Genomic DNA, 18,753 nt, shown 5'->3' on the forward strand with positions numbered 1-18,753 from the left:
GTTGTACTCTTTTTTCCTTAGCTAAGGTTTTATCCCACTGGGTTTTTCTGGCAAGGTTTTTAATGAGGCAACAAGTAATGTGTATTACAAGATGTGTGTACACTTTTTCCTTCACTAGAATTTTTTTCCCATTAGGTTTTTTCCTAATAAGGTTTTAACGAGACACATTATCTATGGACATCCAAGGGGGAGTGTTATGAAATACATATGGATGTCCACTAATCAAATATAACTCTCACTACTCTTCTTCATTATGTAGATAACCCCCACTACTTCTCATGAAAATAGTTGTAACTCCCACACCTCCATAACCTTCCCATGATCTTCTTCTATGATCTCAAATGTTTAATACCATATTTAAAGTAACCTTATTGTAAGTCTCTATGTAACCCTATAAATAGAGGTATTTGAGATCCGGGGGCGGATCCACCCCTTTACATTGGGGTGGCATGGCACCCGCTGGATAAAAAATTTATATACCTATATTAAAATTTTCTTAAATTAGGTTAAATATCTTATCCTACTACTCGTAGCCATAAATTATACAAAGGCGCCATGGCTGGTAGATCTTTTTGAAAGCTTTTCTCGTGTGTAAAATTCAAGTTGCATGAAGCATCATGCGTTTATGGAAGGTCCGAAAAAAGGTCATACCCCAACAGGTATGATGTAGGTAGTCTACCACGATGCGAGCATTAGTGGTTTGAACTCTTGACCTATAGGTCACACATAAATAACTTTACAATGCTCCAGAGCTCCCCTTCTCCCTTTTTAATTTTCTATATAGTGAAAATAACTTAGCCTCGTCTAGTTTAGAAACAAGTAATGCAGGGATTAATAATGTAAAATTAAAATTCAAAGATTATATATAATACAGGAATTATTTTCTATTGAATGTTTATTTGTATGATAAGTATTATAAATTGTATATTTTGAATATGTTTTCATTTATTTCACAAATAGAATATTGATTACTGCATGAAAGGTTATTCTAGTCATTTAATTATTTTAATTCAGAAATTTTTATTTTATATTTCTACTTCACATTTTATCTCGCATAAATAAACATAAAAGTTAACGTGAAAAAGAAAAATAAAAACCCAAAATTATATGAGTCTTTCTAAGTTGTTATGTGAAATTATCTTGACCCTTGTCCGACTTTCCCTTTTCGTGTGCTTTTTATTTTCTTTTTGCCCCAGTCATTTTTCTTTTTGGCTACCTCCTAATTTTCTATTTATCGTTGCATTATTTTTTGCATTTTTTTCTTTATTCTATTATTTATATGCGGTCTCTAACAAGAACACTCAAAAAAAAGAGACTTCAAAATTATAAAATTATATAAAATAAGCATTCCTCTTAATCTCAAATTTATGAGTTTTCTTCTATCATATTCGAAAAATTTGGGTCTTAATGAGAATTTTCGATTGAGATCAAATTTTTTTTCATCTTTTTTTATTATATCATAAAAATTTATGTTATTCTATGGTTATTAAATATAGTTTAAATCTATTTAGTATTAGATTATGAAAAAGAATGTCCCAGACCACCTCTAATCATTCTTAATTAGTGAGCCTTTTGTTAATAAAAAAGAATGTCACAAATAGTTATGCAACACTTAAATGTCTTTTTTAACACATTTTTCCTTCAAAGTCCTATTTCGAGAAAGTTCTTGCTATCTTCTAATCTTCAACTGTTTCACCTATCATGACTACATTATTCTAGTCATTGCCATTGACTTTGCTTTCAATATAGAAATTAAGCAGCAGAGCAATTCAGGCAATTCAGGCAATTCAGAGACAATACAAAAAATGGAGGACACCACCAATGACTCTCCTGTAAAAGGGGTAGTAATAATCACACTACCACCTCCTGATAATCCTTCTTTAGGCAAAACCATAACTGCATTTACACTCTCTGATTCACCACCCCAACACCAACAACAACAAGAACCACCACAACAAAGTCAATCTTCAGTTCAACAGCAAGATTCAAACACTGGTTTTTTTCATGTTTCTTTAGAAAGAGCTTTCCTTTTTCGGCCAAGAATTGTTCTTGGGCTTTTGGGTATATCTATAATTGCCTTATCATTCTGGTCTTCACTTTCACAAGAGACCCTTTTTGAATTAAGAGATGTGGACCGTGATGATCATAATAGTTCCAACAGTTCTTTTATTCTTCCTTTGTATCCTAAGCGTGGTAGTGGGTGGAATTCAAGGACAGATGTGGAGTTCAAACTTGGGAGGTTTGTGGATTTTAAACCTGATATTGTTATGGAGCTGGTCAATGATCGAGAAAAGATGGCCAAGTCTGTGTCTGCTGCTACTAAGTTAGACTCTTCTGCTAATTTTCCTGTCAAGTGTAATATTCATTTGGATGGGTACGTTCGTCTAATTGAAGTATAGTTGATTCTGCTTTTAACTTGTTCCTATAATTTATTTCAGTATAATTTCTGAAATATTAACTGTTCCTCAATCTCAAACTAATTTGGGGGTGTGTTGTGTGAATTTTCTGTATCCATTCCATTCTATTCCATGTAGAAAATTATCAGACGGTTGAAAAAGCAGCTGCTGGTTTCATTTTGCATTCACACATATCTTCATTTCAACTGATAGAACAGCAACCTATATCTAAAAAGGATCCAAAATTTGTGAATCTCCAATGAAAAAATGGACTTCAAGCCAGGCAAAGAACTAAATTGGTATTGTTACTATCTAAAGATTCTTCTGTCCAATGTTATGTGAAAGCTCCCCTTTTATGATACTTATTGATCTTAACTGTAAAATACCAGCAGTTTTAGTTGCTTTTAGCTGCACTCAATTAATCATTCCTAAGCTGTAACTAGAGAAGATATGCACCTCAGTTTGAAATTAAACAAAATATGCAGATTATTCCATGAATCTCAGCTTTATATTGATTTAACACTTTGCAGTCTAAAGGCTAAACCTTTTTTTGACTTGCTCAACTGTTGCGTGCCAAGGAGAACAGACTGATAACTTGACTCCCCAAGTTGCCTACAAAAGTTTCATCTCAAAATATAAACTCAAGATGCTGGGTCGCTCTAATAAAATAACCAAGTTTTGATTAGTAGTTTTCCATACTCTTCCTCTTTGAAATGTCCAGTGCACTCTGAGTGATATATTTGTTGCTATAAACCGTAATTGGGTCAAGACTTGTTCGACTGGAACACAAGTTGATTTTAACATCATTTCCTATATAGGTTGTACTACACATATATGCTTGTGGGGAATCCTCCTAAGCCTTATTTTCTTGATATCGATACGGGAAGTGACTTGATGTGGATCCAATGTGATGCTCCATGCACTAGCTGTGCCAAGGTAATGCCTAGACCTTGCTATTGTTGTTACTAGCTGCTTCTTCTAGTTCCTACTATCATGCATAACAAGAACGTGCTTGCTATGGACACTACTTGATAGGGAGATATGGAGATTCCTTATACCATCAAATTAGTCAGCCACACTGCAAATTTTTATTGTTCTAATGATGACCACGCCCTTCTTTTTCCAAATTTTGGTCTAAGTTTTAAGATAATCAAATTCGGGTGAGAAAGGGTCTAACGTTTTTGTAATTTATATGGCGGTAGGTGAGCTGTTGGGCCTCTCCAATCACACTTTGTCCACCACTTCAGTTTCCCAAGTGTAGTTAGAAAGTCTGCACTTTATTTTCAAGCTTGTTATTCTATACTAGTTTCTAACATAAGAAGCTTTCCCAGGGAGCCCACCCATTGTACAAGCCCAGAAATGTCAATATGATACCTCCAAAAAACCCCTATTGTGTTGAGGTTCAAGAGAATCTCAGGTCCAAGTATTGTGATAACTGCCATCAATGTGATTATGAGATAGAATATGCCGACCACAGCTCTTCTGTTGGGGTTCTTGCAAAAGATACACTTCAATTGGTGCTTGCAAATGGGACAGGAACCAAGTCAGATGTTGTTTTCGGGTAAAGTTAATCCTTTACCCTTTACATTGTGGCCTACTACTTCTTTATAAGGTTGTAAGTTTTGGCTTGTCATTTGTCAGCTGTGCATATGATCAGCAAGGCACACTTCTCAACACGCTAGCAAACACCGATGGGATCCTTGGACTTAGCAGAGCTCCAATCAGTTTACCTTCTCAGCTAGCAAGCCATGGGTTCATCAACAATGTTATTGGACATTGTCTTGGCACTGATACAAATGGGGGCTACTTGTTTTTAGGCAATGATTTTGTCCCACATTGGCGAATGTCATGGGTCCCTATGCTGAATGCCCCTTTTCTGTGAGTATAGCATTTTGGGTTTGCCTATTACCTTTCTATATTATATTTACTCCTCCTTTGCCTTTGCTTATAATCATGGCCCTGTTTGTTTTTTGGTATTTGAGTTGCCTTATCTTTTCCATTTCTTGCTTTTTTGGTTCATATATGGCTGGTTCTTCTTTACGTAAGCTTTAAAGGTTGCGAACTGCTCTCTCTATATATTGTTGCATCATACTTTTGTGCTTTATAAAGAGATGCTTACCAATGTCTAAACTATAAGAGTGAAACAAAAAAATAACAGAATTATTTCCCAATCATTCTTCTATAATTCTAATTGTCTCCATTTTCCTCGTTGATTTCCTCAGTTTCCGTAGGTTCTGATAGTTTTTACCCCTGTATGCGTCCTGAGTAATGGTATATTGTCAGGTCCTTATTGCGCCTCATCCTTTCATGTTCAGAAATCTTTATCAAGCAGGATTGATGAAAATGAACTATGGAAGAAAAGAACTCCAATTAGGCAGCATGAGAGATGGAAAAGGAACTGTAGTGTTTGACAGTGGCAGTACTTACACTTATTTCACAAATCAAGGATATAAAGCTTTAATTTCCATGGTAAGTCAGAGCGATTAGTCCATTTCTTTAGAAGATCGTGAATTTCTTTGATGATTATTCACCAACTATTTGCTCCTTTTTCACGATGATTGCAGCTTGAAGAGATTTCTAGTGAAGATCTTATCAAAGATGCATCAGACACGACATTACCCATTTGCTGGCGAGCTAAATTTCCAGTAAGGTATAACAATGCAAGATATATATAAGCGATTGGCTGCAGGAGTTGACAATCAAAATTTGAAGTTGTAGTTTCTGATAGCGCTTTCCTCTGGTGTGTATCTGTGCTAGCTGTTACTGCTTTCAAGAAATTTGATTTCAAGTGATAACATAGTGATACAGGAAATAATATCAATCTAGAGATCCTCAAATCAGCATGAAACTTATTGCTTCACTTTTTTGCGTACGCCACATAGTTTTTCATCATTGCTTCTAAGTGAAATCATTTTTGCCTGAAGCCAGAGTTGCATTTATATAACCAGCCTAAAACCCGCCTACTCTGCATTGTTATCGGGAATGTTGATCGAATTCCCTTTTCTCACCATTCCTGTTTCTATTTTCTGATGACTCCTTGCTAATATAATTATTCTTTTCATATTATGCTTGCAGGTCTATTACAGAGGTAAGGCAATTCTTCAAACCACTAAACCTTCAATTTGGAAGCAAGTGGCGTATAGCGTCCACAAAGCTCTCGATTCCTGCAGAGGGGTATTTGACTACAAGTGTGAGTAATCTCTTGTTTTTCTTGGTCAATGGTGCTTTCTCGTCCCCTCCCCCGCCCCTTCCTCTTTTGCTTTTTCTCTCAACCAACAATGTTGAATTATTCTGCTGCAGGAAAAGGGTAATGTGTGTTTAGGTATACTTGACGGAAGCAATATTCATGATGGTTCTGCTATAATACTTGGAGGTACTGTTTCCTAAAATGACAGAATATCATAATAGATTTATTTAAACTGAACAGAAATGTTCAGAAGTAACTTGTTAATCAGTTGGGCTTGGTGTGTGAGTGTTCTAATGGACTATTCTGGATTTGAGCCAATTAAGTGTTCTGATGGAGACCCATTTCTCTTCACTTGTTAGTTTATAGGTTCTCTCCGTAGCACAAACAATGAATCAGATCACAAAAGTCCATAAGCTGTGAACATAGGAAATTTGTGTGTTCTGGTTTGAGTTCAACTATAGTTATTAGTATCTGATTCTTCTACAGTAAACAATTCTGTTACTTGTGTCATCTCTTGCAGATATTTCACTACGTGGTCAGTTGTTCGTATATGACAATGTTAACGAGAAGATTGGATGGATAAGATCAAATTGTGAACGGCCACAGAAACTTTTGAGTCTTCCATTTTTTTGACAGAGGACACCACTATAACTCCATTTCTACAGTAATCACAAACTGTTATTCTTCCTGTTCGATATGTTTGGTGATTGGAAGTTATAACCTTTTAGCTAGGGGAAGAGTCTGTATAGAACGATTTTGCTTTCTGATGTAGCTATGTTCCTAGTGTGTATATCTATTTTTTTGTTCCACACTTTGAAGCTTTACTTTTCTCTTTTTTGATGCAATAGTAATCAAAACGTGAAAAAAAATTGAACGTTAAATAGAATATATGAGCAATCAATTATTCAGGTTATCTCACTGGTCCGACCGTTGAAAATTAGGGTCCCACTGACCCTGCTCATGTAAAATAGGGGGTCCTGTACTCCAATTAATCTACCACGCTAACATCTTAAGACTGCCTCACGTTAAATAGGGGGTGCTTAAAACTTGAATGAACTTTTTGACAAGTCAGTCAAAACTTTGCAAGATTGTAAGCAGTCAATAATTTTGAAAAACAATTCAATAGAGCCTCAAAATTTTAATAGCTCATATTTTTGCTTATCGACAAAAAATAACTTTCCGGCTCAAACATATTACATCTAATAGCCCGAAATATCTATTTTGTATATTTTTTATATATAGACGGTCTATTTTGTATATTTGTTGTATAGTGACAGTCTATTTTTTATAATGACTGTCTATTTTATATAGTTTTTGTATAGTGACAGTTTATTTAGTATATATTTTGTATAGTGACAGTCTATTATATATATATTTTTGTATTGTGACAGTCTATTGTATATAAATTGTACAATGACAGTCTATTTTGTATATTTCTGTATAGTGACAGTCTATTTTGTATATATATTGTATAGTGATAGTCTATTTAATATATTTTTTATATAATGACAGTCTATTTTTGTATATTTTTGTATAGTGACAGTCTAGTTTGTACTCCCTCCGTTTTAATTTATGTGAATCCATTTGACTGGGCAGAGTTTAAGAAAAGAGAGAAGACTTTTAAACTTGTGGTGTAAAATAAGGCACATATATTTTGTGTGGCTATAAATCATTGCATAAAGATAAATTGTTGCCAAATAAGGAAAGAGATTATTCTTTTTGGCACGAACTAAAAAGAAAATAAGTTCACATAAATTGAAACGGATGGAGTATATATTTTGTATAGTGACAATATATTTAGTATATTTTTTGTATAATGACAGTCTATTTTGTATATTTTTGTACAGTAACAGTCTATTTTGTATATTTTTTTCATTTCACTTCAACCAACCCTTCATTTTTGTTGTTCTTTTACTAATATATCCTCCTTACATCAATCAAATTCCTAATATTACCATTCACCTTAGTAAAGCCGAGATAAACCGTAACAAGCGATCCCGAGAAGACTCGAAGTCCGCCTCGACCGGGTCAAAACGAGTGCATACAGAGGAGGAGGAGGCAGTTCTCAACTCACACGAGTAGAACCAAGTTAACTCGGAGCCTGAGGTGAACCCTAACTCCGCCGATCCTGATGCCGGTCTAGGCTTGTATTCGCCGGACGTCAAGCAGATCAGAGAAGAAATATTGGACATCTTAGCTGAACCGGAAACTGTTACAGACCGTCTACCGGAGGTTCAGGATCTGGACTCGGTAATCAGGAGCTTCGAGGAAGAGATTGTTCATCCGTTAACTCAGCCTCAACCAGACCTCTGCTACCTTCTAGAAGCTTCGGATGACGAGCTCGGCCTCCCTCCCACCGCTTCAGCTTCTGATGACCATTTTAACGCCAAAATTGACACGCCAGAGAACGCCGCTGGAATTAGATTTTTGTTTCCATGATAATTGGGTTGGTTGCTAGCCTTTTAATTAGTTTTGGGCTATAAAATACATAATGCAATTTTGTAGCTAGCGGCTGATATTAGAATCTAGCGGTCGGCCATAAATGAAGTTTACGAAATCATAATTCAAATTTCAACATGGACAAAAACACTCCGGACAATTTCTTCCTAATGGTTTAAACCCTGTATCAAAACTAGTTGATGATAAAATAAATATCAGTTGTTGGAAAGCGTGTCAGGATAATAGAACTAAAAAAATATTTGAAAGAAAAAATTAATAATCGATAATTTTTTACCTACTCTACGGCCACACAAATAATAACTCTTTATTAATTGAAAAGAGAAAGGAGAAGTTGAGGGATGATATGCAAATGAAAATGCATACCCCTTACATCGGCAATCAGATGATGTAAGTACTTATGTCGGTATTCCTATGATGTAAGCGTTTACGTCGGTAGGACATTCAAATACCTGTAAAAGGGGTATGCATTTTTATTTGCATATCATCCCCAACTTCTTCTTTTTCTCTTCAATTAATAAAGAGTTATTCTTTGTGTGACCGTGAAGTAGGTAAAAATTACCGAATCACGTAAATCTTCTCTTGTATTGTGCAATTTATTACTTTTCTCTTTTAAATATTTTTTTCTTTGAATAGCCTGACATGCTTCCCAACAACCTTGTATCAAAATTACTTGATGATAAAATAATTAAAGTGCGCATAAGCTGACTTGAAAACCACAATAATATTGCTAAATAGTATATAGGAAATACGGCAAATGCCTTCTGTCAACTTTGTGTATAAGACAGGCAAAACTAATGTATAAACTGTTTTCTCTCACCTCACTTTTAAGTTTTTCCCTGTTAGCCTAATCATGTTCCCAGAGAAGTCGTTTCTCAGCAACTTAAATCATTACTAACTCGCGCTTATCCAGATTCCGCTATACTAAAAATTAGAGAATTTTTAATCGATGGAGAATTCTATTCAAGGTTTCATAATTATGGCTATTAAATAGTAGAGATTCTCAAGCAAAGTGCGTGAGAGGTAGAAGCTCTAGTTTTTAAAACCAAGGACTTTGCTTTGTCATAGTTTTTGCATCTAAAACTTTCAAGAGGAAGGTAACTGCATTTTTCATGAGCAGTTGCATCTAAATAATGACGGTATATGAAACATAAGTGCAACAAATGCGAACTGGAGCCCCCTCGGTATATCTACTGCTATTTGCCAACTGTATACTCGATACTGAATATTATCCAAGCATCCAGCTATAAACCAAATGTGATACTTCAGTTTCTAATTAACCCTGAAGGAATCATCATAAATAATGAAAATTTCAGGAAGAACACTAGCAGATCTAAGTACTTTAGTTGCAGAATTTCCACATATATTGGTTCTAAATCATAGAGCGATTTCCTTAACAAACCACCGTCCACCAACACATTCAAAAACCTAAGCTCAACTTCTATTACTCTTTTTATGGCAGGTCCGATGGGAAAATGCTGTCATATTTTATAGTAGTAACTTTCTTAGTCAATGTCCAGAAATGCTAGACAAGAATGATTTGATATCTAAAGACGACAAAAGCTCTTGGACATCTTTGTTCACAATTGACAATGGACAAGGAGAAAACTACTTGAACTATTCAATTGCCTTTAACTAGATATCATCACTTGGTTGCTTGTAGGGCTTGGTTGGCGAAAAACCTAACATCAACATCTGGATCCTCACTGAGTTCAACCAAACATGGTCGAATTGTTGTCTCCACGACCTGCACATAATGATTCGCGGTTAATAGTACCAGATTTAGCACTCCTTTCTCCAAAGGAAAAAATCATGAAATGATAAAAGATATGTCCCCTATCAAGCATTTCAAGTCAATCTTTGCTTTTAACTCCCATGAATATATTAGTTATTACCTTATTACTAAGGATCAGTAGACAGTCTATCGATTAACTATGCCTCAATACCAAAATGGTAGGATAGGCTATAAGTCCTCTATTTTCCATTCTGCTCTATTCAAGTTCATTTCGTTCATTAAATGATACACCTGGATGCAGATGTAACTCATGCCTCGGAGAGTGCGACCAAATGCATTTATTAATACAAAAATCCATCATAATCTGCCTATTTTTACAGTTAACTTCAACCTACCACAACTCTTCTCCTACTCTCTCGGGACCTGACACTAGTTATGGAAAGTTCAAATAGGTCAATTGACATGGGTGGAGTCGCGCACTGGGCAGTCTAGTTTACATTAATAAAGCAAATGCATGAAATACAGACAAATGTCAGCCTTTAAACAAACTAGAAGTAAATTGATGCTTACAGATTGTTCAACTATTGGAATAAGAGACTGCAACACCTTAGCCACATTGAACTTGATATTCGGTACCCTGGAACATGCAAGTATTAGACCTGTAAGCTTAAAATTACCCAACAAAATGGTAAAGCATAAATAAACTGAAGACTAACCTGTCTTTTGAAGCAGTAATTATAACTGGCAGAAGTTTGGAACAAGTAATTTCTGAGCCCATTACAGGGGCAAGAAGAGAAATTGCATGAAGGATGGTCATCCGGTAAAGATAATGTGGGTCATTAATCATATCCAACACCTGAAAAATGAATCAGTCAAGTTATCGAAAGAGGAAAACCTAAGACCTCCCACCAGCCACAAAAGAAATGCAAAAGACTCCACTAGTTGAACTTGAATTAAAATAATATATTTTTTGATTCTGGAACATCATCAGGTAATTTATTGATTCTGGACAAGATATTCCACATATCACGACTCATCACAGACCAGGAGATAATCTCTTAGTAATCAGTGATAAACCATGTATGGAAAGTAACACTACTAAATTCTTTTTTCCTTAAAGAAATTCAAGAGAAGAAACTGCTAAAGTATTACATCAGCAAACTATCAACCAGCTTATTAAAGGCAACAGGAAAACCTGTGGAACTATGTGCTCCATTGCCCATGTTGGACCAAATTCCTCAGCAAGGCGCTTAACATTGTTTGCTGCTGCATCTCTAATAGAGTAAACCTGCAAGTTGAAGAATGATAATAAGAAAGACATAAAAGAGGAATACAAGAACATTGCAAAGAATTGCACAACGTGATGTAATTGGTTTCATTATGAGTACCCTAAAAGAAGCCAGGATAGATGGCAATAAGTGATATTCAAGATACTAAGTGACCATGACAAGAAGAAGCATCAGATGTGATTTCTAAAGGCAGAATTAAGACCAAAGAATCAGGAAAAAGAGTTGCAGCAGAAATGTTCTGTAGGTATAAGCAAGTGACCTAAAATATGGACTATCTCTGAGTAAGCAAGTTCCATGTATCTTGACTGAACATAATTAAATCCTCCATCGAGACACCAAGAAATGGTATGACTTAATATTATGTGGCATAATATCCATAATGGCTTTCTATCCATGTGTGGAACGTCTTAAAATGGACACCACATCAGAACTCTTTGAGCCACTAGAAGAGGCAGTCGCTATAGTAACTTCTTAAAAAAATGTCATGCAATATAGCTCCTTGCAACTTTACATAATTAATGTGTCTCTAGTTGTCAGGATATGCCTATTATGTGACCATTCCCAGTGACATGCTGACTGCTTTTCTCCAGAACAGATACTGCTCCCCAGCTGCTTCCTAGAAATACAAGTCTCTTAATGCTAAAGTGGATCTTAACTGCTACATAGAGTCCCGAGATACTTATTGTAGAAATAAGATTTTTGTAGGTATATATTGAAACAAAGAAGTATTTTAATCAAACTAGCATCAACCAGGCAGTGGCGGATGCACCATAGAACTACTGGGTTCAACTGAACCCAGTACTTTCGACGCGGAGCATAAATTTATGTGTAAAATATCACTAAAATTGCAATAAATAGTAGATATGAACCCATAACTTTAAATGCTGAACCCATAGAACTAAAATCCTAGATCCGCCTCAGCAACCAGTGCCATCATTTACCAGTTCTTAACTATGTCTTCTTAACTCATTCAAACTATATCAAAGAGCCATCTCGTGTTCCATCTCCCCTAACTCAAAAGGTCTCATTTTTCCAAAACAGGCATTTAGAGATAACAGACCATAGTAATTTTTTATGCCTTTACACCATAAAACAGGCAATTTGATCATAGTCACTTTATCCAGACACAAACTAGAATGTTCGCAGTTCTTTCTGTCTAAAGCATCAGTAGGCATAACAAGCAACAGAAAGCTGCACAGAAACCTTGTCCTTTAGCCATTGCATGCATAGAGCACCGAGCTTGTCATCAAAAAAGCCGACCCCCAGCTGACTTGCCAATAGAGGTATGTACTCAATTATTGCAAGCCGAACCCTCCAGTGTCTATCCTCTGCAAGTTCAACAATAGCTGGCAGCAGGGATTGGGAGAGCAAATCAATTCCAATCACCTGCAATTAATTGTAATTTAATTTCATATAGAAGAACATGAAAAACAGGATATAGGTTGGTAGGTTCAGAAGTCACCAAGGCTCAAATTAGGCAAAGTAACTTCAAGTACAGAGTGATAATATTGAATTGTAGCTAACCTGGTTTACTTGATCAAGCTTACTGATAATATTCAAACGAACATCAGGAAACTCATCCTTCAGAAGAGAGAGGAAAATTGGGAGAAGCTGCTCTATAGTTGCATCCTATAGTTACCAGTACGGAAACATTAAACTCCTGTTAGAGATATCATTGACTAAAAATTGGAAAAGCTGCAAAGAAAGTAATGTGTTCCAAAAAAGGCAGTATTATTTTGGGTTCAAAACAACAATGAGAACAATAATATAATTGACATCATCGAAGTCAAAAAAACATAAAAGCCATAATGGCTGCAAGACCGAGGAAAAAATTCTTCAGGATAAACTACTAACAAGTGCCTACACAGTAATCGATAACATACTGCTAAAATCTGTTTTCAACTTTGGATTCAAGAAAAGGTAAGAAAAGTTAAAGAAGAAATAAGCAGACAACAGGAAGATTCTAACGAAGCAAAAGGGAATGAACATGTTATACTAGGACAACAGTCTGAAGCAGTGTGGGCAGAAGCTGAACTTCACTGTACCACTATAGACCATAATCAGAGAGCAGAATGCAGTGGCGAAGTCACAAGGTATTTATACCTTTCCGAGAATAGGCGCCATTCCCATGATAACTGAAGCCAAAGCAGAACGGACATGTTGGGATGAATCTGATGATAGTTCCTATGAAAAAGAATGTAATTTTAGTTAAAAAACATCAAGTGATCATTTAATGATTGATACTTGATAGATGATCTAAGAAAAGGAATCACACAAGGAGACATTATCTGGAGAAACGAAAATATAGAAATTCGAGACAGTAAAATAGGAAAAGGAACCTCATAAACCTTCTACCTTTACGCAAGGAAGGATATGCTGGATAGCAAGCTCAGGGCTCAAAATACGGCAGAACTTAGTCACCTTGCCAGCAGCAGCTATACGCACTTCAGCCTCATTGTCACGAAGTAGCCGAACATAGGCAGGGACCAAGTCCGTCCTGATGAATTTTATGATGGTCATGAATTAGTCATAAGGGAGAGAACTTGATAGAAAAGCAAAAATAGGAAAAGAAAAAGAAATCCTTATGGAGTTATGGTGAAGAAAATTTCTGCAATAATGAGATTCACAGCATTTTCAGTTCAGTGCACGAAAAAGAAATAAATAAAAGATTCAGGCAATGAAATACAACATACTTCAATTGAAAAGAAAGGTTGAATGAAAAGTACAGCATAGCGCAGATTACAGAACATGAGAAATGCACATATCACAAATAATTACCTGGTAGCCTCCGGTCCAACTGCCTCACAAAGTTCATAAAGTTGATTTGCAACCATGTAACGAACACGCCAAGACTTATCCTGTTCAAAGGGATAAAGAGGTAATTAACATCAGTCACTACAGCCAGTATGCCAATTTAAACTGACAAAGCAGCAGTATTTGGTTGCATGAAAATACTGATGCAAGTAAGCATACGAACCAAATTCCAGAATGGAAAAAGAAAAGAAACAGAGTGGTTATATCATCAATGTCATTTGTTGGAATTCGATTGAGACAGAGAACAAAACAATGACTAAAGCCCCGACAACATCCGCGATTATGTCAGGGAAAAGAATGGAAAAAAGGAAACATAATCTCCAATTTATAATATCGCGCAGGGCCTTTACAATCTCAAGGATATTACATCCTTAGGCACTTATCCTCTTTTACAATCTCAAAGCCTGCAACATTTTGCATTCTTTCAATCTATTTCATGAACTGGGGGAAAACCTTTTCTTAAAATCAGGAATAAGCAGAGGAAAAACTTATTTCAGCTCATAAAAGAGAAAAAGGTTTTATTGAGAATTTTTCAGCCTATGCATCCATATGCATATACTATCAGCTCACGCTAACAATTTAATTTAACTATAGTGAGGGGGAAATGTCAAACAGAAAAACAACTCCCAGAATAATCGCCTAGTACCTCGTCAAGCTAAAAGTGGCAAGGACTGAGCATAGCTACACTCACAAGTGACAAACGAGATACAGTGGTGATGTTACTATAAGACATCCAGAAATGTCATATGGCAGAAATCTATATAAAACTGCATTTGCATGCAAAAAAGTTCTCATTAAAGTAAAGCTTGGTGGGCCAACCTGAGCAAAATTAACTATGACGGGCAGAATTTGTGCTACACAATCTTTAGGCTCCAACAGCTTCCCCAAAGCTGCACAATCCTCAACAGCCAATAAACGGACAGAATCTTGATCTGAATAGAACCAATTCCTCCTTAGTCACACTGATATGAATTGAATAAACTAAATAGAGCTCAACATCAACATCTGCCAATTATTAGCTGCTAATAGAATCTTTGTACGGTCAGTAGAAAGAGAACTAATGTTAAAAAAAGCACATATCAGGCAAGTCCTTGACAAATAAAAATTGATCAGGATTTTGGAATTTTTTCTACAAAAGGGGAGGGAAGAAAAAGAAAGAAGATGGTGAAACTTCCACAATGGCACGTGGTCCGGGTACACCAACAAATTTAGACGTGAATCAATTACGGATAGCTTCAACCTTTAGCAAGTTATGATGTATTATGAATGATCCTTATGAAGTATCCCCCACACTCATGACACTGATGCATTAAGGCAAAATGAAACAGTCCAAGTAATATTGTCTATGATAATTTTTCCTCTATCTCAGATGAATGTATGCACTCAAATCTAATCCTCATATACTCTTTAGGCTACTCTTAACTTAACTTTTCATTACTATGGAAAGGGAACAAGAAAGGATCCTTGAAGATTTGCGACGAATTCTTTATACAACTTATTCTCAACCAAGAAAATAAAAAGAGTCAGGGGCTTTTTGAGAAAAGTAAGGTATATTTTATTATGATAATAGAGCACCAAAAGACTGTTGTATTTACTATTTAAGGTGACTTTCACCTTTTTGCATATTCATTGCACTACTGGACAAAGACAACTGTATCACTACTAATTTTTTATCATTCTCTCCAATACCTCTCTCATACCTAAATACTACATTATGAGCTATGCTCCTACGAGTAAACAGAACATGAAAAGGTAAAATAAAACTCAACTGTTATTTGCTCAGACAGCATATTAAGCAGGCCAATTGCTAGGACCAATTCTCAGGACAAAGCAAACCCACCTTGGAAATACTCATTCCAGAACAATTCTAATTTATACTAGTTATCCCCAAACACTATGTTATCCTAAAAAGAACCTTTAAGAGCCACACAGAATTAACAGGAGATGCTCATTCTTTAAGGACTCCAGGATCAAGAAAGGATTTTGCTCTAAAACAGAGACCACTTTCAGAAAGCAATTGATGTCATTCCAAAGAAAAGATATACGTGCACAAAATGAGAACACCATACCATCCTGGGTCAGGGTTTCAAACATTGACATGATGTCAGTCTTCAAATGGGGTTGTTCAATAGTAGCAGCAAACTTTCCAAGATTTGTAGCAGCTGCTCTCCTCACCATAGGCATATCATCTTGGCAAAGTTGGCTATAGATGGTCCTTAGTTCGTTCTTTAATGGCTCTGGAGCACTTGGATAGGCAATGTGAAACAATCCACAGGACGAAACTCGAGCAGTAAACCACTCTCCAGCAGCCAGTCTCTGGTTAGAAGAAACCAGGAAGATGTTACGCAACGTTTCAAAAGGATCAATTTTGAAGGATCACGTCTATGATACGAGTATTGGGCTATACCAAATTGCACAATAAACTCATCAACCAATAAAGAGACTAGCATAATAAACATAAGTAACAATACTCTTGCTTGGATTTTGCTTATATTTTTGGTGTCCCAAGATCTAAAAGATACACACACACAATATTTTATTAAGTGATATCTTCAAAAAATACATAAGCAGTCCCGTTTACGTGACCCTTGAGGAAACTTTTTACAACTGAGATATTATCTGTTCCCAGTATTAACATTTACATCAAGTAAAATGCATTGTAGTTTTGATCCTATGCACTATCTTCCCCCTCATAACCAATTCAAATTATTTTAACGGAAAGTGCATTCGAAATACAGTAACCAATTAAAACTTTTGCTCATATTCTGCACCCCATCAGAGTAGGATACCCTGAAGGAAGCATCTTCAGAAATTCAAACGATTATTCACACAATCTTTCCTGCTGACTCATGTAATAGACTGTGAAACTTTCTTTCTTATGTCTTTGCAACCGTCAACGTGTGACAGAACATGAAAAACTGAGAACAAAGTTCGATCAGCATTTGTCTAGGCATCCACAGACTAGCCATAGAATATTTGTGTATGTATTTTTTAAACTAATTGAGATCAGCAGCTAACATATTGAAGTTGCAGAAGATTTAATCTAAGGTCTGAAGCACTCAATACCAACCCCCCCCCCCCCAAAAAAAAGGAGAAAAAGAGATAACATAATTTTACAGCAGGCTGACCTATGCTAGAAGATAAGAGTTGCCAATATAAGATACACAGAGAAACAAAGTGGAGCAGCATTTTGAAGATTTTAAGACAATAGACGAACCTTCACAAGTGGAATAAATGATTCCACCAAGTCTGATTCCCTCATTTGAGACCCAATTCTGCATAATGACTCAACTGCCTTTTCCCTAACACAAGTCTCTTCAACACTACAAAGACCTTCCAAGGGTGAAAGCAATACACTCGCATGTTCAACCCCTCCAACGTATGGAATAAACACCCCCAACTCTTCGGCCATTGCAAGAAGAACTTCATCATCGTCATCGTTGTTCTCGCTTAGAAATGGAATCAACTCTTTCCGAGTTCTCTCCTCACCAAGAGCACGGGCAATGGTAGACAAGCGCCGGATTGAATTCAATCTAAGCTGGATATCTTCATTCTTCAACTCATCAATCAAAACCGCAATGGGATACAACGGCTCATCAACCACTGACATGGCTTCTGGCAATGTAGGAATACCTGTCTATATATATTCACGAAAACTCAAATTACTTATAAAAGTACAAGAATAATAGTTATTTTAAAGGATCGTTAGCTCGGATTTCATTCTTTAATTAATAGAAGGCAGTTAGTTATTGACTTAAAACTAAAACGGTTCTCTTTTTAATGGCCAAAATAGAATCTTTTGGTGGTACAAATAAAAAGACGCAATTTTCATTAAGCAAACCAAAGTGGAGCTGCCATCAATTTAACAAATTTAATCATATCTACAAATTGAAGACATGAAAGATTTGCATGAAGAATGAAGTGATCTGATCAAAATAACTAACTACAATTACTAGAAAAATTAACCACTCAAATTGACAACAGAATGGAAAACAAAGTTCATTCTGTCAAATTACTGATCTTTCATATTTTCCAATCCACATTTATGATCCAGAAAAGTATCTTGTAATTAATGCACGTAATTAAGAAGCAGTTTTCAAAAGTTAAACAAAAACAGACCCCGATTAAAAAAATGACGCAGCGTACACCTGAAGTTAAAATATTATACTAAGTAATTATGGTGATGTTTATAGAAGACGAATTGAGAGAATACTTGAACCTCAAGATACAGAAAATAGGGAAAGAAGGTTCTAGAAAACCGAAATATCGAAGCCGATGCATCTAAACGGTATTCTTTCTCCGTGTGTGTGTGTGTGTGTGTGTGTGTGTGAGAGAGAGAGAGAGAGAGAGAGAGAGAGAGAGAGAGAGAGAGAGAGAGAGAGAGAGAGAGAGAGAGATTCGTACCGGGGAAGCAATCAAAGGAATGAGAGCAGCGGAAGTTTGATCAGAAGATTGATCTATAGGCGGAGACGATGGGAAGGATCTGCTAATTCCGGTGCTTTTTATGGCATTGTTTCCACTTATATATTTGTTTTTCTTTCCCTTTTTTTTTTTTTTAAACTTCATGTTATTTTTCATTTAGCTTTTTATCATGAGTTTCAAAAAAAATCTTTTTATCATTTAGTGGCTTGGTTGTATAATCCCTCATTCTCATATTATCTGTCATGATTCACTTTAGTAAAAATTAATTAGGATAAAATTTTGACTATTTTACCCGTATTCATGTCTTAATATTTAATCTTTCTTCATTGATATTTGAATAAGGTTATTAGTAATTGAGGTGTTTATAGTCTTTAAGGATAATTATTACTTAGGGTAAAAAAGATTATTAATTTTATCTTGAACTTTAAAGTGACAAATAATTTGAGATAACTA

At 35.7% G+C, this 18,753-nt stretch overlaps 2 protein-coding genes across 4 annotated transcripts; one reads left to right on the top strand and one right to left on the bottom strand.

Moving 5' to 3' along the window:
- Positions 1-1,607: 1,607 nt before the first annotated feature.
- LOC107759847 (aspartyl protease APCB1) lies at positions 1,608-6,392 on the top strand. Of its 2 annotated transcripts, none has more exons than XM_016577859.2 (9): positions 1,608-2,374; positions 3,215-3,332; positions 3,728-3,957; positions 4,038-4,274; positions 4,712-4,865; positions 4,961-5,046; positions 5,472-5,586; positions 5,697-5,769; positions 6,104-6,392. In XM_016577859.2, the coding sequence occupies exons 1-9, from the start codon at positions 1,617-1,619 to the stop codon at positions 6,214-6,216; spliced, it is 1,884 nt and encodes a 627-aa protein (XP_016433345.2). In that variant the 5' UTR covers positions 1,608-1,616; the 3' UTR covers positions 6,217-6,392. The 2 variants fall into 2 exon arrangements, with proteins under 2 accessions (XP_016433345.2, XP_016433346.1); XM_016577860.2 differs by lacking the exon at positions 1,608-2,374 and adding an exon at positions 2,540-2,695.
- A 2,958-nt stretch (positions 6,393-9,350) lies between these two features.
- LOC107759848 (uncharacterized) lies at positions 9,351-18,455 on the bottom strand. 2 transcript variants are annotated; one of them, XM_075243547.1, is made up of 13 exons: positions 18,283-18,455; positions 17,096-17,515; positions 15,948-16,194; positions 14,698-14,810; positions 13,843-13,922; positions 13,420-13,561; positions 13,168-13,248; positions 12,589-12,693; positions 12,268-12,450; positions 10,971-11,063; positions 10,492-10,631; positions 10,346-10,412; positions 9,351-9,787 (listed from the first exon to the last, which is right to left on the bottom strand). In XM_075243547.1, the coding sequence occupies exons 1-13, from the start codon at positions 18,442-18,444 to the stop codon at positions 9,686-9,688; spliced, it is 1,935 nt and encodes a 644-aa protein (XP_075099648.1). In that variant the 5' UTR covers positions 18,445-18,455; the 3' UTR covers positions 9,351-9,685. The 2 variants fall into 2 exon arrangements, with proteins under 2 accessions (XP_075099648.1, XP_075099649.1); XM_075243548.1 differs by having other exon boundaries at positions 17,096-17,511; positions 18,283-18,406.
- Between the last annotated feature and the right edge of the window lie 298 nt (positions 18,456-18,753).

This window comes from Nicotiana tabacum, chromosome 22 (assembly GCF_000715075.1).
Source record: "Nicotiana tabacum cultivar K326 chromosome 22, ASM71507v2, whole genome shotgun sequence".
In the NCBI taxonomy this organism is placed as follows: Eukaryota; Viridiplantae; Streptophyta; class Magnoliopsida; order Solanales; family Solanaceae; genus Nicotiana; species Nicotiana tabacum.

Bases quoted from the DNA above. Each gene is read 5' to 3' on its own strand.
- LOC107759848 (XM_075243547.1), bottom strand. From the start codon at position 18,444: ATGAAGTTTAAAAAAAAAAAAAAGGGAAAGAAAAACAAATATATAAGT. The intron at 14,811-15,947 runs GTATGGTGTTCT...GGTTCTATTCAG, and splicing joins TGAAACCCTGACCCAGGATG to ATCAAGATTCTGTCCGTTTA. The intron at 11,064-12,267 runs GTTTCTGTGCAG...TTCAACTTGCAG, and splicing joins TGCAATGGCTAAAGGACAAG to GTTTACTCTATTAGAGATGC.
- LOC107759847 (XM_016577859.2), top strand. From the start codon at position 1,617: ATGTCTTTTTTAACACATTTTTCCTTCAAAGTCCTATTTCGAGAAAGT. The intron at 4,275-4,711 runs GTGAGTATAGCA...TTTCATGTTCAG, and splicing joins ATGCTGAATGCCCCTTTTCT to AAATCTTTATCAAGCAGGAT. The intron at 4,866-4,960 runs GTAAGTCAGAGC...CGATGATTGCAG, and splicing joins ATAAAGCTTTAATTTCCATG to CTTGAAGAGATTTCTAGTGA.